Genomic DNA, 14,773 nt, shown 5'->3' on the forward strand with positions numbered 1-14,773 from the left:
TGCTAGAGTGCTATCAGGGGATTCTTTTTTTCTGTGTTGGTTTTTGTATATATATATATATGAAAAACAAAACAGAGAGCGCACGCCCCATAGTGTGACACTAACATTTAATGTAGGGAAGGATGGGTGGGGGGATTAAAAACACTCACAATGTGTAAATTAAAATTAGACAGTACAGGCATACCCCGCATTAACGTACGCAATGGGCCCAGAGCATGTATGTAAAGCTAAAACGTACTTAAAGTGAAGCACTCCCTTTTTTCCACTTATTGATGCATGTACTGTACGGCAATCGTCCTATAACGTGCATAACTGATGTAAATAACACATGTGTAACAGGCTCTATAGTCTCCCCGCTTGCACACAGCTTTGGTACAGGTAGGGAGCCGGTATTGCTGTTCAGGACGTGCTGACAGGCGCATGCGCGAGCTGGCGTTTGCCTATTGGGCGATGTGTCCTTACTCGTGAGTGTACCTAAAGTGAGTGTCCTTAAACCGGGGTATGCCTGTATTTGATTAATAATCACCACCAGGCAGGTCCAAACCGCAGCAAATAAGGAGTCCAAGAACAGCAGGAATCAGTCTCCCAAGCAGCACTGTCTCTCCAGTTCACTCGAAATCCTCCAAATCAATCTGGTATCAGAGTTCGTCTTACTATAATTCCATGTGCTCCCCGGCCGTAAAGGATGCACACAACGTGATGACGTAATGTCGCAAGGTACGTCCTTGACGCGTTTCGTCGCAACAAATGCAACTTTATCAAAGGGAATCTATATATATATATTTGGGGCTGGTAATTAGCTTAGCTATCCACCCAGTTGGAGAGGGCTGGACTACATGTGTAGATATTCTCCAAAGCGGAGTAGGCCTTTCTTTTGCTTATTTTGAATGTTTTGCTGTGTTAAAGGAGCAGGCAATAAAGCCTTATTTTAATTTCACCTTAAAAACATTCTCCATTGCATACCTCTGCACACATCTCTTACAGTCACCTTGGTTATAACACATATTCTGATATGCACAATAGAGATTTTATCTACAGCAGATATACTCAATAACAATAATGAATACTAGAAATATAATATCGTTTCTCACCTGACACCAATATAGACGCTAACAGGAGAACCTGCAGAGGGTTTGAGAGGGAACGCATTGTTACACTGTAACATTCATGCTGCAGAGATCCCTCCTGTAAATAAGCAACAAAACCCAACGGTAAGAAATAACATTGATTCAATGTGTGGAAAGAGAATGAATTAAAACAACTTCATGCATTGTTTGTGGCTGTGATGTATCTTACTGAAAAGTAGAAAACACGGAGTATGTCCATACAGACGCAGCCAGCGTCCATGCACCTCCGAGCGCGATAACGCAATATCCCTGCCCTTTGTTCCCATGTGGTGCTCCCGCCGGCGCGTTGTGCGTCCTGCTCCAACGCGAGCTATAATGGCGGCTACATCTGTATACAGAAGTAGGGTCACTTATCCTAAATGTGACGCGTTGAGGGGTAAGAAATAGTGCCAAATGGCGTTAGTTTACACTATACACGGTTTAATGTTGGATTTTTCACAAACAAATCAATCTGCGATAAATTGGGTGTTAAAATGAGTGTTAAATCTGGCGCACACCATCGCTGAGGAGTTTCGGATTACGGGCGCTAAGTCTGTATGGGACTGAAACTGCGCCTGCTTCTTATTGAGTTGAAGTGACGTAAATCTGGGTTGTAGGTCAGGAACAGCTGGAGGCATTTACATTAGGGGTCTGAAGTGGGAGGATGGTTCATACTTACAGGGGTAATGAGTATAATGAGGGCATTCTGCTTATAAAAAGGTGTTTCTATTAATAATGAAAACTTTAGCATGAGAAAGAAACCGAGACATTTCCTTAAAGTGCAAATAGATAAATATTACCTCTGCGAAAAAATATTTGATGTACTTAGTTCAATAGCAGATATCAACATTAGCATTTACTGTACCCAAATCCCAAGCTACAGACTATACAGGGAAACCGTGTGTTTAACATACGGTACAAAGGCACCAAATGCATTCCCCGGCATTTACAGGCACTAGGCACTTATGCAAATTCCACACAAGATTTTATTTAAACCAAATACTTTTGAGTATAAGTCCTGCAACATCTAACATGAAAAAAGCATTATTGAAAACCCTGCTCTCTGATTGGTTAAAATTCCGGGCATTATCCAATCAGTAATGCCCTGAATTTCAGCAGCTTGCAAAGTGCAGTTTTCAATCTGTTTATTTCCAGCCAATCAGCTTTCAGAACAGCTGAGACAGGGCAGGGGATTGGTCAAAAAGTATCAGCCACAGTTTGACTCCTCCCCCTCCTGTGCTGACTGAGATTTTCTGAGCAGATTCAGTTGAATTGGGGGGGAAAGGGGCTTGGGGGAGGAGGAGGGAGAGGGGGAGGAGGAGGGAGAGAGGGAGAGGGGGAGGAGGGAGAGGGGGAGGGGGGAGAGACTGCAAAGAAGTAAGTGTGGTGTGTATAGAGGTGCAGTGTTGGGGGTGGGGGGGGAGGGTGCTGTGTTGTGTGTGTGTGTAGAGCTGGGGGTGAGAGTGCAAAGTTTAGTAAGTGGCTGCATTTTTTATTGTGGCTGCTGGTGTGTGTGTGTGTACGCACATGTTGAGGTGTGTGTGTGTGTGTGTGTGTGTTGTGCTGTTGTATGTGTAGCAGCAGTTTGTGTGAGTGTGTGTGTGTGTGTGTGTGTGTGTGTGTATAGAGCTACTGTGTTAACAAAATAAGTACAGACAGCACACACTAAGAGAGTCTGTGTAGTAATAAACGGGAAACAGAGAGGACCCTGTTTCCTCTCAAATAATCTATAGAACACAAATGTTCCCAGCACACCAAAGGAAAAATAAACTAATAAAGGGTCAGCCAAAAATCAAATGTAATTATACATGTATGATGCACATAAGGTCAGACAGAAACCAAGGGAAAACGTATATATAGGGACAGGGACAAAGACGGGGAAGGGAAGAGAGGGAGCGAGAGGGAGAGAAAAACACGGGGAATAAAAAGTGCAGGGCAAGGGGGTCAACGTAACGTTTCGGGGTACAGACCCCTTCTTCTGGCCCGTTCCCAGGTAGACCGAAGTCACCTGGTACTTCCCTTAACCCTGTAACTGAGTCCCTGGAGTACACAGTGACACACTGACACTAGTTCTCAAAGGTAAATGAAACAGTGGAATACCAGAGATATAATAGAATACTGCTGGGTCTCAGGGCTAAATACAGGTAACCTGTGAAGCACAGAACTCATACAGAAGTGCCTGTAACACAGTGACGGCTAAGAGGTATAACTGGCAAAATATGGTACTAAAAGGTTAATGACCCACTGAAGTAGACTTGAAACCAGCATACACAGGGAATGTCCAAAGGTACATTGAGCTATTTACAAGAATTTCTATCTCATTCTTTCACTTTCACTCTGTATGTCACTGGGGGAGGGTCAGTAATAGACACAGCATGTAAGGCCACTCTGCTGGGGGGGCGGGGCGTGGCCAAATGGGTCGTGGGCGGGGCCATGATGTGAGGGCGGGGCATCACACAGACACAAGCACTGCAAAGCAGCAGCAGCAGCACCAACACAGCCAGCAGCACCAACTATATACCTCTTGGCACCAACACAGCCAGCAGCACCAACTATATACCTCTTGGCACCAACACAGCCAGCAGCACCAACTATATACCTCTTGGCACCAACACAGCCAGCAGCACCAACTATATACCTCGTAGCACCAACACAGCCAGCAGCACCAACTATATACCTCGTAGCACCAACACAGCCAGCAGCACCAACTATATACCTCTTGGCACCAACACAGCCAGCAGCACCAACTATATACCTCTTGGCACCAACACAGCCAGCAGCACCAACTATATACCTCGTAGCACCAACACAGCCAGCAGCACCAACTATATACCTCGTTTTTGTTAGAGGCAAACATTGGTTTGCTTCTACACTCATTATTTTCTCGTGCCCACGGATGGACCCCCACCTTTGCCTTAGTGTAAGTGTTCGTTTCCCCCTTTCAGCGGTATTATAGTCCTCCATGGCGGTTTTTATTTAAATCCCCTTGGGCTGTCAGTACTTTCTTTGTTTATTTTGACATTGACTGTCTTTTGTTGTATGTGTTTTATTGTCTTAGGATATTCTATGTTTAGAGACCATATGTATGGTTTTAATATCTGGGCATTTTACCTTTTGAGCTGAGGAGGGGTTGGATCCTCTCAGCTATCTATGTGTTTGTTTTAATAAATAATACTAACTCCATCCCTTGTGCGCTTTTGTGCAATTTTTCTTTCTATGTTTATTTGTGATTAATAAATTTTGTTACTTTTGTATGCTAGAGTGCTATCAGGGGATTCTTTTTTTCTGTGTTGGTTTTTGTATATATATATATATGAAAAACAAAACAGAGAGCGCACGCCCCATAGTGTGACACTAACATTTAATGTAGGGAAGGATGGGTGGGGGGATTAAAAACACTCACAATGTGTAAATTAAAATTAGACAGTACAGGCATACCCCGCATTAACGTACGCAATGGGCCCAGAGCATGTATGTAAAGCTAAAACGTACTTAAAGTGAAGCACTCCCTTTTTTCCACTTATTGATGCATGTACTGTACGGCAATCGTCCTATAACGTGCATAACTGATGTAAATAACACATGTGTAACAGGCTCTATAGTCTCCCCGCTTGCACACAGCTTTGGTACAGGTAGGGAGCCGGTATTGCTGTTCAGGACGTGCTGACAGGCGCATGCGCGAGCTGGCGTTTGCCTATTGGGCGATGTGTCCTTACTCGTGAGTGTACCTAAAGTGAGTGTCCTTAAACCGGGGTATGCCTGTATTTGATTAATAATCACCACCAGGCAGGTCCAAACCGCAGCAAATAAGGAGTCCAAGAACAGCAGGAATCAGTCTCCCAAGCAGCAGCGTCTCTCCAGTTCACTCGAAATCCTCCAAATCAATCTGGTATCAGAGTTCGTCTTACTATAATTCCATGTGCTCCCCGGCCGTAAAGGATGCACACAACGTGATGACGTAATGTCGCAAGGTACGTCCTTGACGCGTTTCGTCGCAACAAATGCAACTTTATCAAAGGGAATCTATATATATATATTTGGGGCTGGTAATTAGCTTAGCTATCCACCCAGTTGGAGAGGGCTGGACTACATGTGTAGATATTCTCCAAAGCGGAGTAGGCCTTTCTTTTGCTTATTTTGAATGTTTTGCTGTGTTAAAGGAGCAGGCAATAAAGCCTTATTTTAATTTCACCTTAAAAACAGTCTCCATTGCATACCTCTGCACACATCTCTTACAGTCACCTTGGTTATAACACATATTCTGACATGCACAATAGAGATTTTATCTACAGCAGATATACTCAATAACAATAATGAATACTAGAAATATAATATCGTTTCTCACCTGACACCAATATAGACGCTAACAGGAGAACCTGCAGAGGGTTTGAGAGGGAACGCATTGTTACACTGTCACGTTCATGCTGCAGAGATCCCTCCTGTAAATAAGCAAGAAAACCCAAGGGTAAGAAATAACATTGATTCAATGTGTGGAAAGAGAATGAATTAAAACAACTTCAAGGATTGTTTGTGGCTGTGATGTATCTTACTGAAAAGTAGAAAACACTGAGTATGTCCATACAGACGCAGCCAGCGTCCATGCACCTCCGAGCGCGATAACGCAATATCCCTGCCCTTTGTTCCCATGTGGTGCTCCCGCCGGCGCGTTGTGCGTCCTGCTCCAACGCGAGCTATAATGGCGGCTACATCTGTATACAGAAGTAGGGTCACTTATCCTAAATGTGACACGTTGAGGGGTAAGAAATAGTGCCAAATGGCGTTAGTTTACACTATACACGGTTTAATGTTGGATTTTTCACAAACAAATCTATCTGCGATAAATTGTGTGTTAAAAATGAGTGTTAAATCTGGCGCACACCATCGCTGAGGAGTTTCGGATTACGGGCGCTAAGTCTGTATGGGACTGAAACTGCGCTTGCTTCTCCTTTATTGAGTTGAAGTGACGTAAATCTGGGCTGTAGGTCAGGAACAGCTAGAGGCATTTACATTAGGGGTCTGGAGGGGGAGGCTGGTTCATACTTACACGGGTAATGAGTATAATGATGGCATTCTGCTTATAAAAAGGTGTTTCTATTAATAATGAAAACTTTAGCATGAGAAAGAAACCGAGACGTTTCCTTAAAGTGCAAATAGATAAATATTACCTGTGCGAAAAAATATTTGATGTATTTAGTTCAATAGCAGATGTCAGCATTAGCAGGTACCCAAATCCCAAGCTACTGACTATACAGGGAAACAACTGTCAGCTGTATTATAGTCCTCCATGGCGGTTTTTATTTAAATCCCCTTGGGCTGTCAGTACTTTCTTTGTTTATTTTGACATTGACTGTCTTTTGTTGTATGTGTTTTATTGTCTTAGGATATTCTATGTTTAGAGACCATATGTATGGTTTTAATATCTGGGCATTTTACCTTTTGAGCTGAGGAGGGGTTGGATCCTCTCAGCTATCTATGTGTTTGTTTTAATAAATAATACTAACTCCATCCCTTGTGCGCTTTTGTGCAATTTTTCTTTCTATGTTTATTTGTGATTAATAAATTTTGTTACTTTTGTATGCTAGAGTGCTATCAGGGGATTCTTTTTTTCTGTGTTGGTTTTTGTATATATATATATATGAAAAACAAAACAGAGAGCGCACGCCCCATAGTGTGACACTAACATTTAATGTAGGGAAGGATGGGTGGGGGGATTAAAAACACTCACAATGTGTAAATTAAAATTAGACAGTACAGGCATACCCCGCATTAACGTACGCAATGGGCCCAGAGCATGTATGTAAAGCTAAAACGTACTTAAAGTGAAGCACTCCCTTTTTTCCACTTATTGATGCATGTACTGTACGGCAATCGTCCTATAACGTGCATAACTGATGTAAATAACACATGTGTAACAGGCTCTATAGTCTCCCCGCTTGCACACAGCTTTGGTACAGGTAGGGAGCCGGTATTGCTGTTCAGGACGTGCTGACAGGCGCATGCGCGAGCTGGCGTTTGCCTATTGGGCGATGTGTCCTTACTCGTGAGTGTACCTAAAGTGAGTGTCCTTAAACCGGGGTATGCCTGTATTTGATTAATAATCACCACCAGGCAGGTCCAAACCGCAGCAAATAAGGAGTCCAAGAACAGCAGGAATCAGTCTCCCAAGCAGCAGCGTCTCTCCAGTTCACTCGAAATCCTCCAAATCAATCTGGTATCAGAGTTCGTCTTACTATAATTCCATGTGCTCCCCGGCCGTAAAGGATGCACACAACGTGATGACGTAATGTCGCAAGGTACGTCCTTGACGCGTTTCGTCGCAACAAATGCAACTTTATCAAAGGGAATCTATATATATATATTTGGGGCTGGTAATTAGCTTAGCTATCCACCCAGTTGGAGAGGGCTGGACTACATGTGTAGATATTCTCCAAAGCGGAGTAGGCCTTTCTTTTGCTTATTTTGAATGTTTTGCTGTGTTAAAGGAGCAGGCAATAAAGCCTTATTTTAATTTCACCTTAAAAACAGTCTCCATTGCATACCTCTGCACACATCTCTTACAGTCACCTTGGTTATAACACATATTCTGACATGCACAATAGAGATTTTATCTACAGCAGATATACTCAATAACAATAATGAATACTAGAAATATAATATCGTTTCTCACCTGACACCAATATAGACGCTAACAGGAGAACCTGCAGAGGGTTTGAGAGGGAACGCATTGTTACACTGTCACGTTCATGCTGCAGAGATCCCTCCTGTAAATAAGCAAGAAAACCCAAGGGTAAGAAATAACATTGATTCAATGTGTGGAAAGAGAATGAATTAAAACAACTTCAAGGATTGTTTGTGGCTGTGATGTATCTTACTGAAAAGTAGAAAACACTGAGTATGTCCATACAGACGCAGCCAGCGTCCATGCACCTCCGAGCGCGATAACGCAATATCCCTGCCCTTTGTTCCCATGTGGTGCTCCCGCCGGCGCGTTGTGCGTCCTGCTCCAACGCGAGCTATAATGGCGGCTACATCTGTATACAGAAGTAGGGTCACTTATCCTAAATGTGACACGTTGAGGGGTAAGAAATAGTGCCAAATGGCGTTAGTTTACACTATACACGGTTTAATGTTGGATTTTTCACAAACAAATCTATCTGCGATAAATTGTGTGTTAAAAATGAGTGTTAAATCTGGCGCACACCATCGCTGAGGAGTTTCGGATTACGGGCGCTAAGTCTGTATGGGACTGAAACTGCGCTTGCTTCTCCTTTATTGAGTTGAAGTGACGTAAATCTGGGCTGTAGGTCAGGAACAGCTAGAGGCATTTACATTAGGGGTCTGGAGGGGGAGGCTGGTTCATACTTACACGGGTAATGAGTATAATGATGGCATTCTGCTTATAAAAAGGTGTTTCTATTAATAATGAAAACTTTAGCATGAGAAAGAAACCGAGACGTTTCCTTAAAGTGCAAATAGATAAATATTACCTGTGCGAAAAAATATTTGATGTATTTAGTTCAATAGCAGATGTCAGCATTAGCAGGTACCCAAATCCCAAGCTACTGACTATACAGGGAAACAACTGTCAGCGGTATTATAGTCCTCCATGGCGGTTTTTATTTAAATCCCCTTGGGCTGTCAGTACTTTCTTTGTTTATTTTGACATTGACTGTCTTTTGTTGTATGTGTTTTATTGTCTTAGGATATTCTATGTTTAGAGACCATATGTATGGTTTTAATATCTGGGCATTTTACCTTTTGAGCTGAGGAGGGGTTGGATCCTCTCAGCTATCTATGTGTTTGTTTTAATAAATAATACTAACTCCATCCCTTGTGCGCTTTTGTGCAATTTTTCTTTCTATGTTTATTTGTGATTAATAAATTTTGTTACTTTTGTATGCTAGAGTGCTATCAGGGGATTCTTTTTTTCTGTGTTGGTTTTTGTATATATATATATATGAAAAACAAAACAGAGAGCGCACGCCCCATAGTGTGACACTAACATTTAATGTAGGGAAGGATGGGTGGGGGGATTAAAAACACTCACAATGTGTAAATTAAAATTAGACAGTACAGGCATACCCCGCATTAACGTACGCAATGGGCCCAGAGCATGTATGTAAAGCTAAAACGTACTTAAAGTGAAGCACTCCCTTTTTTCCACTTATTGATGCATGTACTGTACGGCAATCGTCCTATAACGTGCATAACTGATGTAAATAACACATGTGTAACAGGCTCTATAGTCTCCCCGCTTGCACACAGCTTTGGTACAGGTAGGGAGCCGGTATTGCTGTTCAGGACGTGCTGACAGGCGCATGCGCGAGCTGGCGTTTGCCTATTGGGCGATGTGTCCTTACTCGTGAGTGTACCTAAAGTGAGTGTCCTTAAACCGGGGTATGCCTGTATTTGATTAATAATCACCACCAGGCAGGTCCAAACCGCAGCAAATAAGGAGTCCAAGAACAGCAGGAATCAGTCTCCCAAGCAGCAGCGTCTCTCCAGTTCACTCGAAATCCTCCAAATCAATCTGGTATCAGAGTTCGTCTTACTATAATTCCATGTGCTCCCCGGCCGTAAAGGATGCACACAACGTGATGACGTAATGTCGCAAGGTACGTCCTTGACGCGTTTCGTCGCAACAAATGCAACTTTATCAAAGGGAATCTATATATATATATTTGGGGCTGGTAATTAGCTTAGCTATCCACCCAGTTGGAGAGGGCTGGACTACATGTGTAGATATTCTCCAAAGCGGAGTAGGCCTTTCTTTTGCTTATTTTGAATGTTTTGCTGTGTTAAAGGAGCAGGCAATAAAGCCTTATTTTAATTTCACCTTAAAAACAGTCTCCATTGCATACCTCTGCACACATCTCTTACAGTCACCTTGGTTATAACACATATTCTGACATGCACAATAGAGATTTTATCTACAGCAGATATACTCAATAACAATAATGAATACTAGAAATATAATATCGTTTCTCACCTGACACCAATATAGACGCTAACAGGAGAACCTGCAGAGGGTTTGAGAGGGAACGCATTGTTACACTGTCACGTTCATGCTGCAGAGATCCCTCCTGTAAATAAGCAAGAAAACCCAAGGGTAAGAAATAACATTGATTCAATGTGTGGAAAGAGAATGAATTAAAACAACTTCAAGGATTGTTTGTGGCTGTGATGTATCTTACTGAAAAGTAGAAAACACTGAGTATGTCCATACAGACGCAGCCAGCGTCCATGCACCTCCGAGCGCGATAACGCAATATCCCTGCCCTTTGTTCCCATGTGGTGCTCCCGCCGGCGCGTTGTGCGTCCTGCTCCAACGCGAGCTATAATGGCGGCTACATCTGTATACAGAAGTAGGGTCACTTATCCTAAATGTGACACGTTGAGGGGTAAGAAATAGTGCCAAATGGCGTTAGTTTACACTATACACGGTTTAATGTTGGATTTTTCACAAACAAATCTATCTGCGATAAATTGTGTGTTAAAAATGAGTGTTAAATCTGGCGCACACCATCGCTGAGGAGTTTCGGATTACGGGCGCTAAGTCTGTATGGGACTGAAACTGCGCTTGCTTCTCCTTTATTGAGTTGAAGTGACGTAAATCTGGGCTGTAGGTCAGGAACAGCTAGAGGCATTTACATTAGGGGTCTGGAGGGGGAGGCTGGTTCATACTTACACGGGTAATGAGTATAATGATGGCATTCTGCTTATAAAAAGGTGTTTCTATTAATAATGAAAACTTTAGCATGAGAAAGAAACCGAGACGTTTCCTTAAAGTGCAAATAGATAAATATTACCTGTGCGAAAAAATATTTGATGTATTTAGTTCAATAGCAGATGTCAGCATTAGCAGGTACCCAAATCCCAAGCTACTGACTATACAGGGAAACAGTGCGTTTAACATACGGTACAAAGGCACCGAATGCATTCCCGGCATTTACAGGCACTAGGCACTTATGCAAATTCCGCACAAGATTTATTTATTTATTTTTTAAACCAAATACTTTTGAGTACAAGTCCTGCAACATTTTACATGAAAAAAGCATTATTGAAAACCCTGCTCTCTGATTGGTTAAAATTCCGGCCATTATCCAATCAGTAATGCCCTGAATTTCAGCAGCTTGCAAAGTGCAGTTTTCAATCTGTTTATTTCCAGCCAATCAGCTTTCAGAACAGCTGAGACAGGGCAGGGGATTGGTCAAAAAGTATCAGCCACAGTTTGACTCCTCCCCCTCCTGTGCTGACTGAGATTTTCTGAGCAGATTCAGTTGAATTGGGGGGGAAAGGGGCTTGGGGGAGGAGGAGGGAGAGGGGGAGGAGGGAGAGGGGGAGGAGGGGGAGGAGGGGGAGGGGGGAGAGACTGCAAAGAAGTAAGTGTGGTGTGTATAGAGGTGCAGTGTTGGGGGTGGGGGGGAGGGTGCAGTGTTGGGGGTGGGGGGGGGAGGGTGCAGTGTTGGGGGTGGGGGGGAGGGTGCAGTGTTGGGGGTGGGGGGGGGAGGGTGCTGTGTTGTGTGTGTGTATAGAGCTGGGGGTGAGAGTGCAAAGTTTAGTAAGTGGCTGCATTTTTTATTGTGGCTGCTGGTGTGTGTGTGTGTACGCACATGTTGAGGTGTGTGTGTGTGTTGTGCTGTTGTATGTGTAGCAGCAGTTTGTGTGAGTGTGTGTGTGTGTGTGTGTGTGTGTGTGTGTGTATAGAGCTACTGTGTTAACAAAATAAGTACAGACAGCACACACTAAGAGAGTCTGTGTAGTAATAACGGGCGCAAACGGGAACAGAGAGGACCCTGTTTCCTCTCAAATAATCTATAGAACACAAATGTTCCCAGCACACCAAAGGAAAAATAAACTAATAAAGGGTCAGCCAAAAATCACATTTAATTATACATGTATGATGCACATATGGTCAGACAGAAACCAAGGGAAAACGTATATATAGGGACAGGGACAAAGACAGGGAAGGGAAGAGAGGGAGCGAGAGGGAGAGAAAAACACGGGGAATAAAAAGTGCAGGGCAAGGGGGTCAACGTAACGTTTCGGGGTACAGACCCCTTCTTCTGGCCCGTTCCCAGGTAGACCGAAGTCACCTGGTACTTCCCTTAACCCTGTAACTGAGTCCCTGGAGTACACAGTGACACACTGACACTAAGTTACAAAGGTAAATGAAACAGTGGAATACCAGAGATATAATAGAATACTGCTGGGTCTCAGGGCTAAATACAGGTAAACTGTGAAGCACAGAACTCATACAGAAGTGCCTGTAACACAGTGACGGCTAAGGGGTATAACTGGCAAAATATGGTACTAAAAGGTTAATGACCCACTGAAGTAGACTTGAAACCAGCATACACAGGGAATGTCCAAAGGTACATTGAGCTGGAACAGTAAACTCCTCAGTGTGCAGCTTGTCTGCACACTTAGGAGTTTACTGTTCCAGCTCAATTTACCTTTGGACATTCCTCGCCTGCCAATTGCAAACTCTACTCCTTCTGGTGTTAACCCCTCCAACCTCATACCCATCCCCTGCCACCCTCCCTCCTCTCTCCCTTTCTCCTATGCCCTTTGCTCGCTCCCTCTCTAACAAGTTCCTCTCTGTGCATGGCTTCTTTCTCTCTCACTCCCTGCTTCTCTTTGCTATAACTGAGACCTGGCTCACTCAGTCTGACGCTGCTCTGGAAACCGCCTTCTCCTATGGTGGCCTTTCCTTCTCCCACACTCCTCGCACTGATGGCATGGGTGGAGGCGTGGGGCTCCTGCTCTCCTCCCTCTGCCGTTACTGAACCCTTCCTATTCCCCCCTCTCTTGCTTTTCCCTCCTTTGAGGCTCACACTGTCCAGATTTTCTCTCCTCTCCCGGTCCATGTGGCAGTCATCTATCGCCCACCTACCTCTACTCATCCCCCCTCTGCCTTTCTCTCTCACTTTGAATCCTGGCTCTCTTTCTTTCTCTTCTCAGACTCCCCTGTTCTTCTCCTTGATGACCCCTCTCTCCCCTGGGCTTCCCGCTTTCTTTCTCTAACCTCTTCTTCTGGCCTTCAGCAGTGGACTGCAGCCAGCACCCACAAGGATGGACACTACTTAGACCTGGTTTTCACAAAAAACTTCTCTCTCTCACACTTACAGCTCTCTCTCTCTCACACTTACAGCTCTCTCTCTCTCACACTTACAGCTCTCTCTCTATTACTTACAGCTCTCTCTCACACTTACAGCTCTCTCTCTCTCTCTATTACTTACAGCTCTCCCTCTCTATTACTTACAGCTCTCCCTCTCTATTACTTACAGCTCTCTCTCTCTATTACTTACAGCTCTCTCTCTCTCAATTACTTACAGCTCTCTCTCTCTCTATTACTTACAGCTCTCTCTCTCTATTACTTACAGCTCTCTCTATTACTTACAGCTCTCTCTCTCTCTATTACTTACAGCTCTCTATTACTTACAGCTCTCTCTATTACTTACAGCTCTCTCTATTACTTACAGCTCTCTCTATTACTTACAGCTCTCTCTCTCTCTCTATTACTTACAGCTCTCTCTCTCAATTACTTACAGCTCTCTCTATTACTTACAGCTCTCTCTCTCTATTACTTACAGCTCTCTCTCTCTATTACTTACAGCTCTCTCTCTATTACTTACAGCTCTCTCTCTCTCTCTATTACTTACAGCTCTCTATCTCTATTACTTACAGCTCTCTATCTCTATTACTTACAGCTCTCTCTATTACTTACAGCTCTCGCTCTCTCTATTACTTACAGCTCTCTCTCTCTCTATTACTTACAGCTCTCTCTATTACTTACAGCTCTCTCTCTCTATTACTTACAGCTCTCTCTCTCTCTATTACTTACAGCTCTCTCTGTTACTTACAGCTCTCTCTCTATTACTTACAGCTCTCTCTCTATTACTTACAGCTCTCTCTATTTCTTACAGCTCTCTCTATTACTTACAGCTCTCTCTCTATTACTTACAGCTCTCTCTCTCTATTACTTACAGCTCTCTCTATTACTTACAGCTCTCTCTATTACTTACAGCTCTCTCTATTACTTACAGCTCTCTCTCTCTCTATTGCTTACAGTTTTGTGCTCTTCTCCTCTGCATTTCACAGTCGTCTGTCCGTTTCTGTCACTATATATGGAATTTCTATCTCATTCTTTCACTTTCACTCTGTATGTCACTGGGGGAGGGTAAGTGATAGACACAGCATGTAAGGCCACTCTGCTGGGGGGGCGTGGCCAAACGGGTCGTGGGCGGGGCCATTACATGAAGGCGGGGCCATGATGTGAGGGCGGGGCATCACACAGACACAAGCACTGCAAAGCAGCCTATTTTGATCTGGTTCAATACTGATTGGCCGGCGAAGCCGGCCAATTCAGTCAAACAGCAATTCTACTTGTTGCCAAGTAGAACAAAGAAAAACCAGTCAAACAAATATATAAGGGAATCAGCAAGTGCACTGTAAAAAATGCACTTATAAAAGAAGGGTTAACTCAGAAGACCCCATGATGGGGGATACCGAGCAGAGCACCCCGCCTAACGCCCACTGGGAGGCAAACTCCGAAACCGTCCCAGCGGACTCGGCGTACGTGAACTCTGCCCGAATACGGGAGTGCACCAGTGCCCGGAACACTGCCACGATGCACTGCAAAGCAGCAGCAGCACCAACACAAC

At 43.8% G+C, this 14,773-nt stretch overlaps 1 protein-coding gene across 2 annotated transcripts in view; it reads right to left on the reverse strand.

Annotated features, from left to right (window-relative positions):
• The window catches only part of LOC142494809 (NACHT, LRR and PYD domains-containing protein 1 homolog), an 81,804-nt gene extending 67,531 nt beyond the window's left edge, over nucleotides 1-14,273 (reverse strand). The window contains exons 1-5 of one of the 2 annotated variants that reach the window (XM_075599308.1): nucleotides 14,179-14,273; nucleotides 10,096-10,189; nucleotides 7,774-7,867; nucleotides 5,452-5,545; nucleotides 1,092-1,185 (exon numbers count right to left, since the gene is read on the reverse strand). In XM_075599308.1, the coding sequence (XP_075455423.1) occupies nucleotides 1,092-1,149 (58 nt within the window). In that variant the 5' untranslated portion in view covers nucleotides 1,150-1,185; nucleotides 5,452-5,545; nucleotides 7,774-7,867; nucleotides 10,096-10,189; nucleotides 14,179-14,273. Of the gene's footprint in view, nucleotides 1-1,091; nucleotides 1,186-5,451; nucleotides 5,546-7,773; nucleotides 7,868-10,095; nucleotides 10,190-14,153 lie in introns of both variants that reach the window. The other variant, XM_075599309.1, reaches the window with a different exon arrangement.
• Nucleotides 14,274-14,773: the final 500 nt, after the last annotated feature.

Source organism: Ascaphus truei, chromosome 5 (assembly GCF_040206685.1).
Source record: "Ascaphus truei isolate aAscTru1 chromosome 5, aAscTru1.hap1, whole genome shotgun sequence".
Classification (NCBI taxonomy): Eukaryota; Metazoa; Chordata; class Amphibia; order Anura; family Ascaphidae; genus Ascaphus; species Ascaphus truei.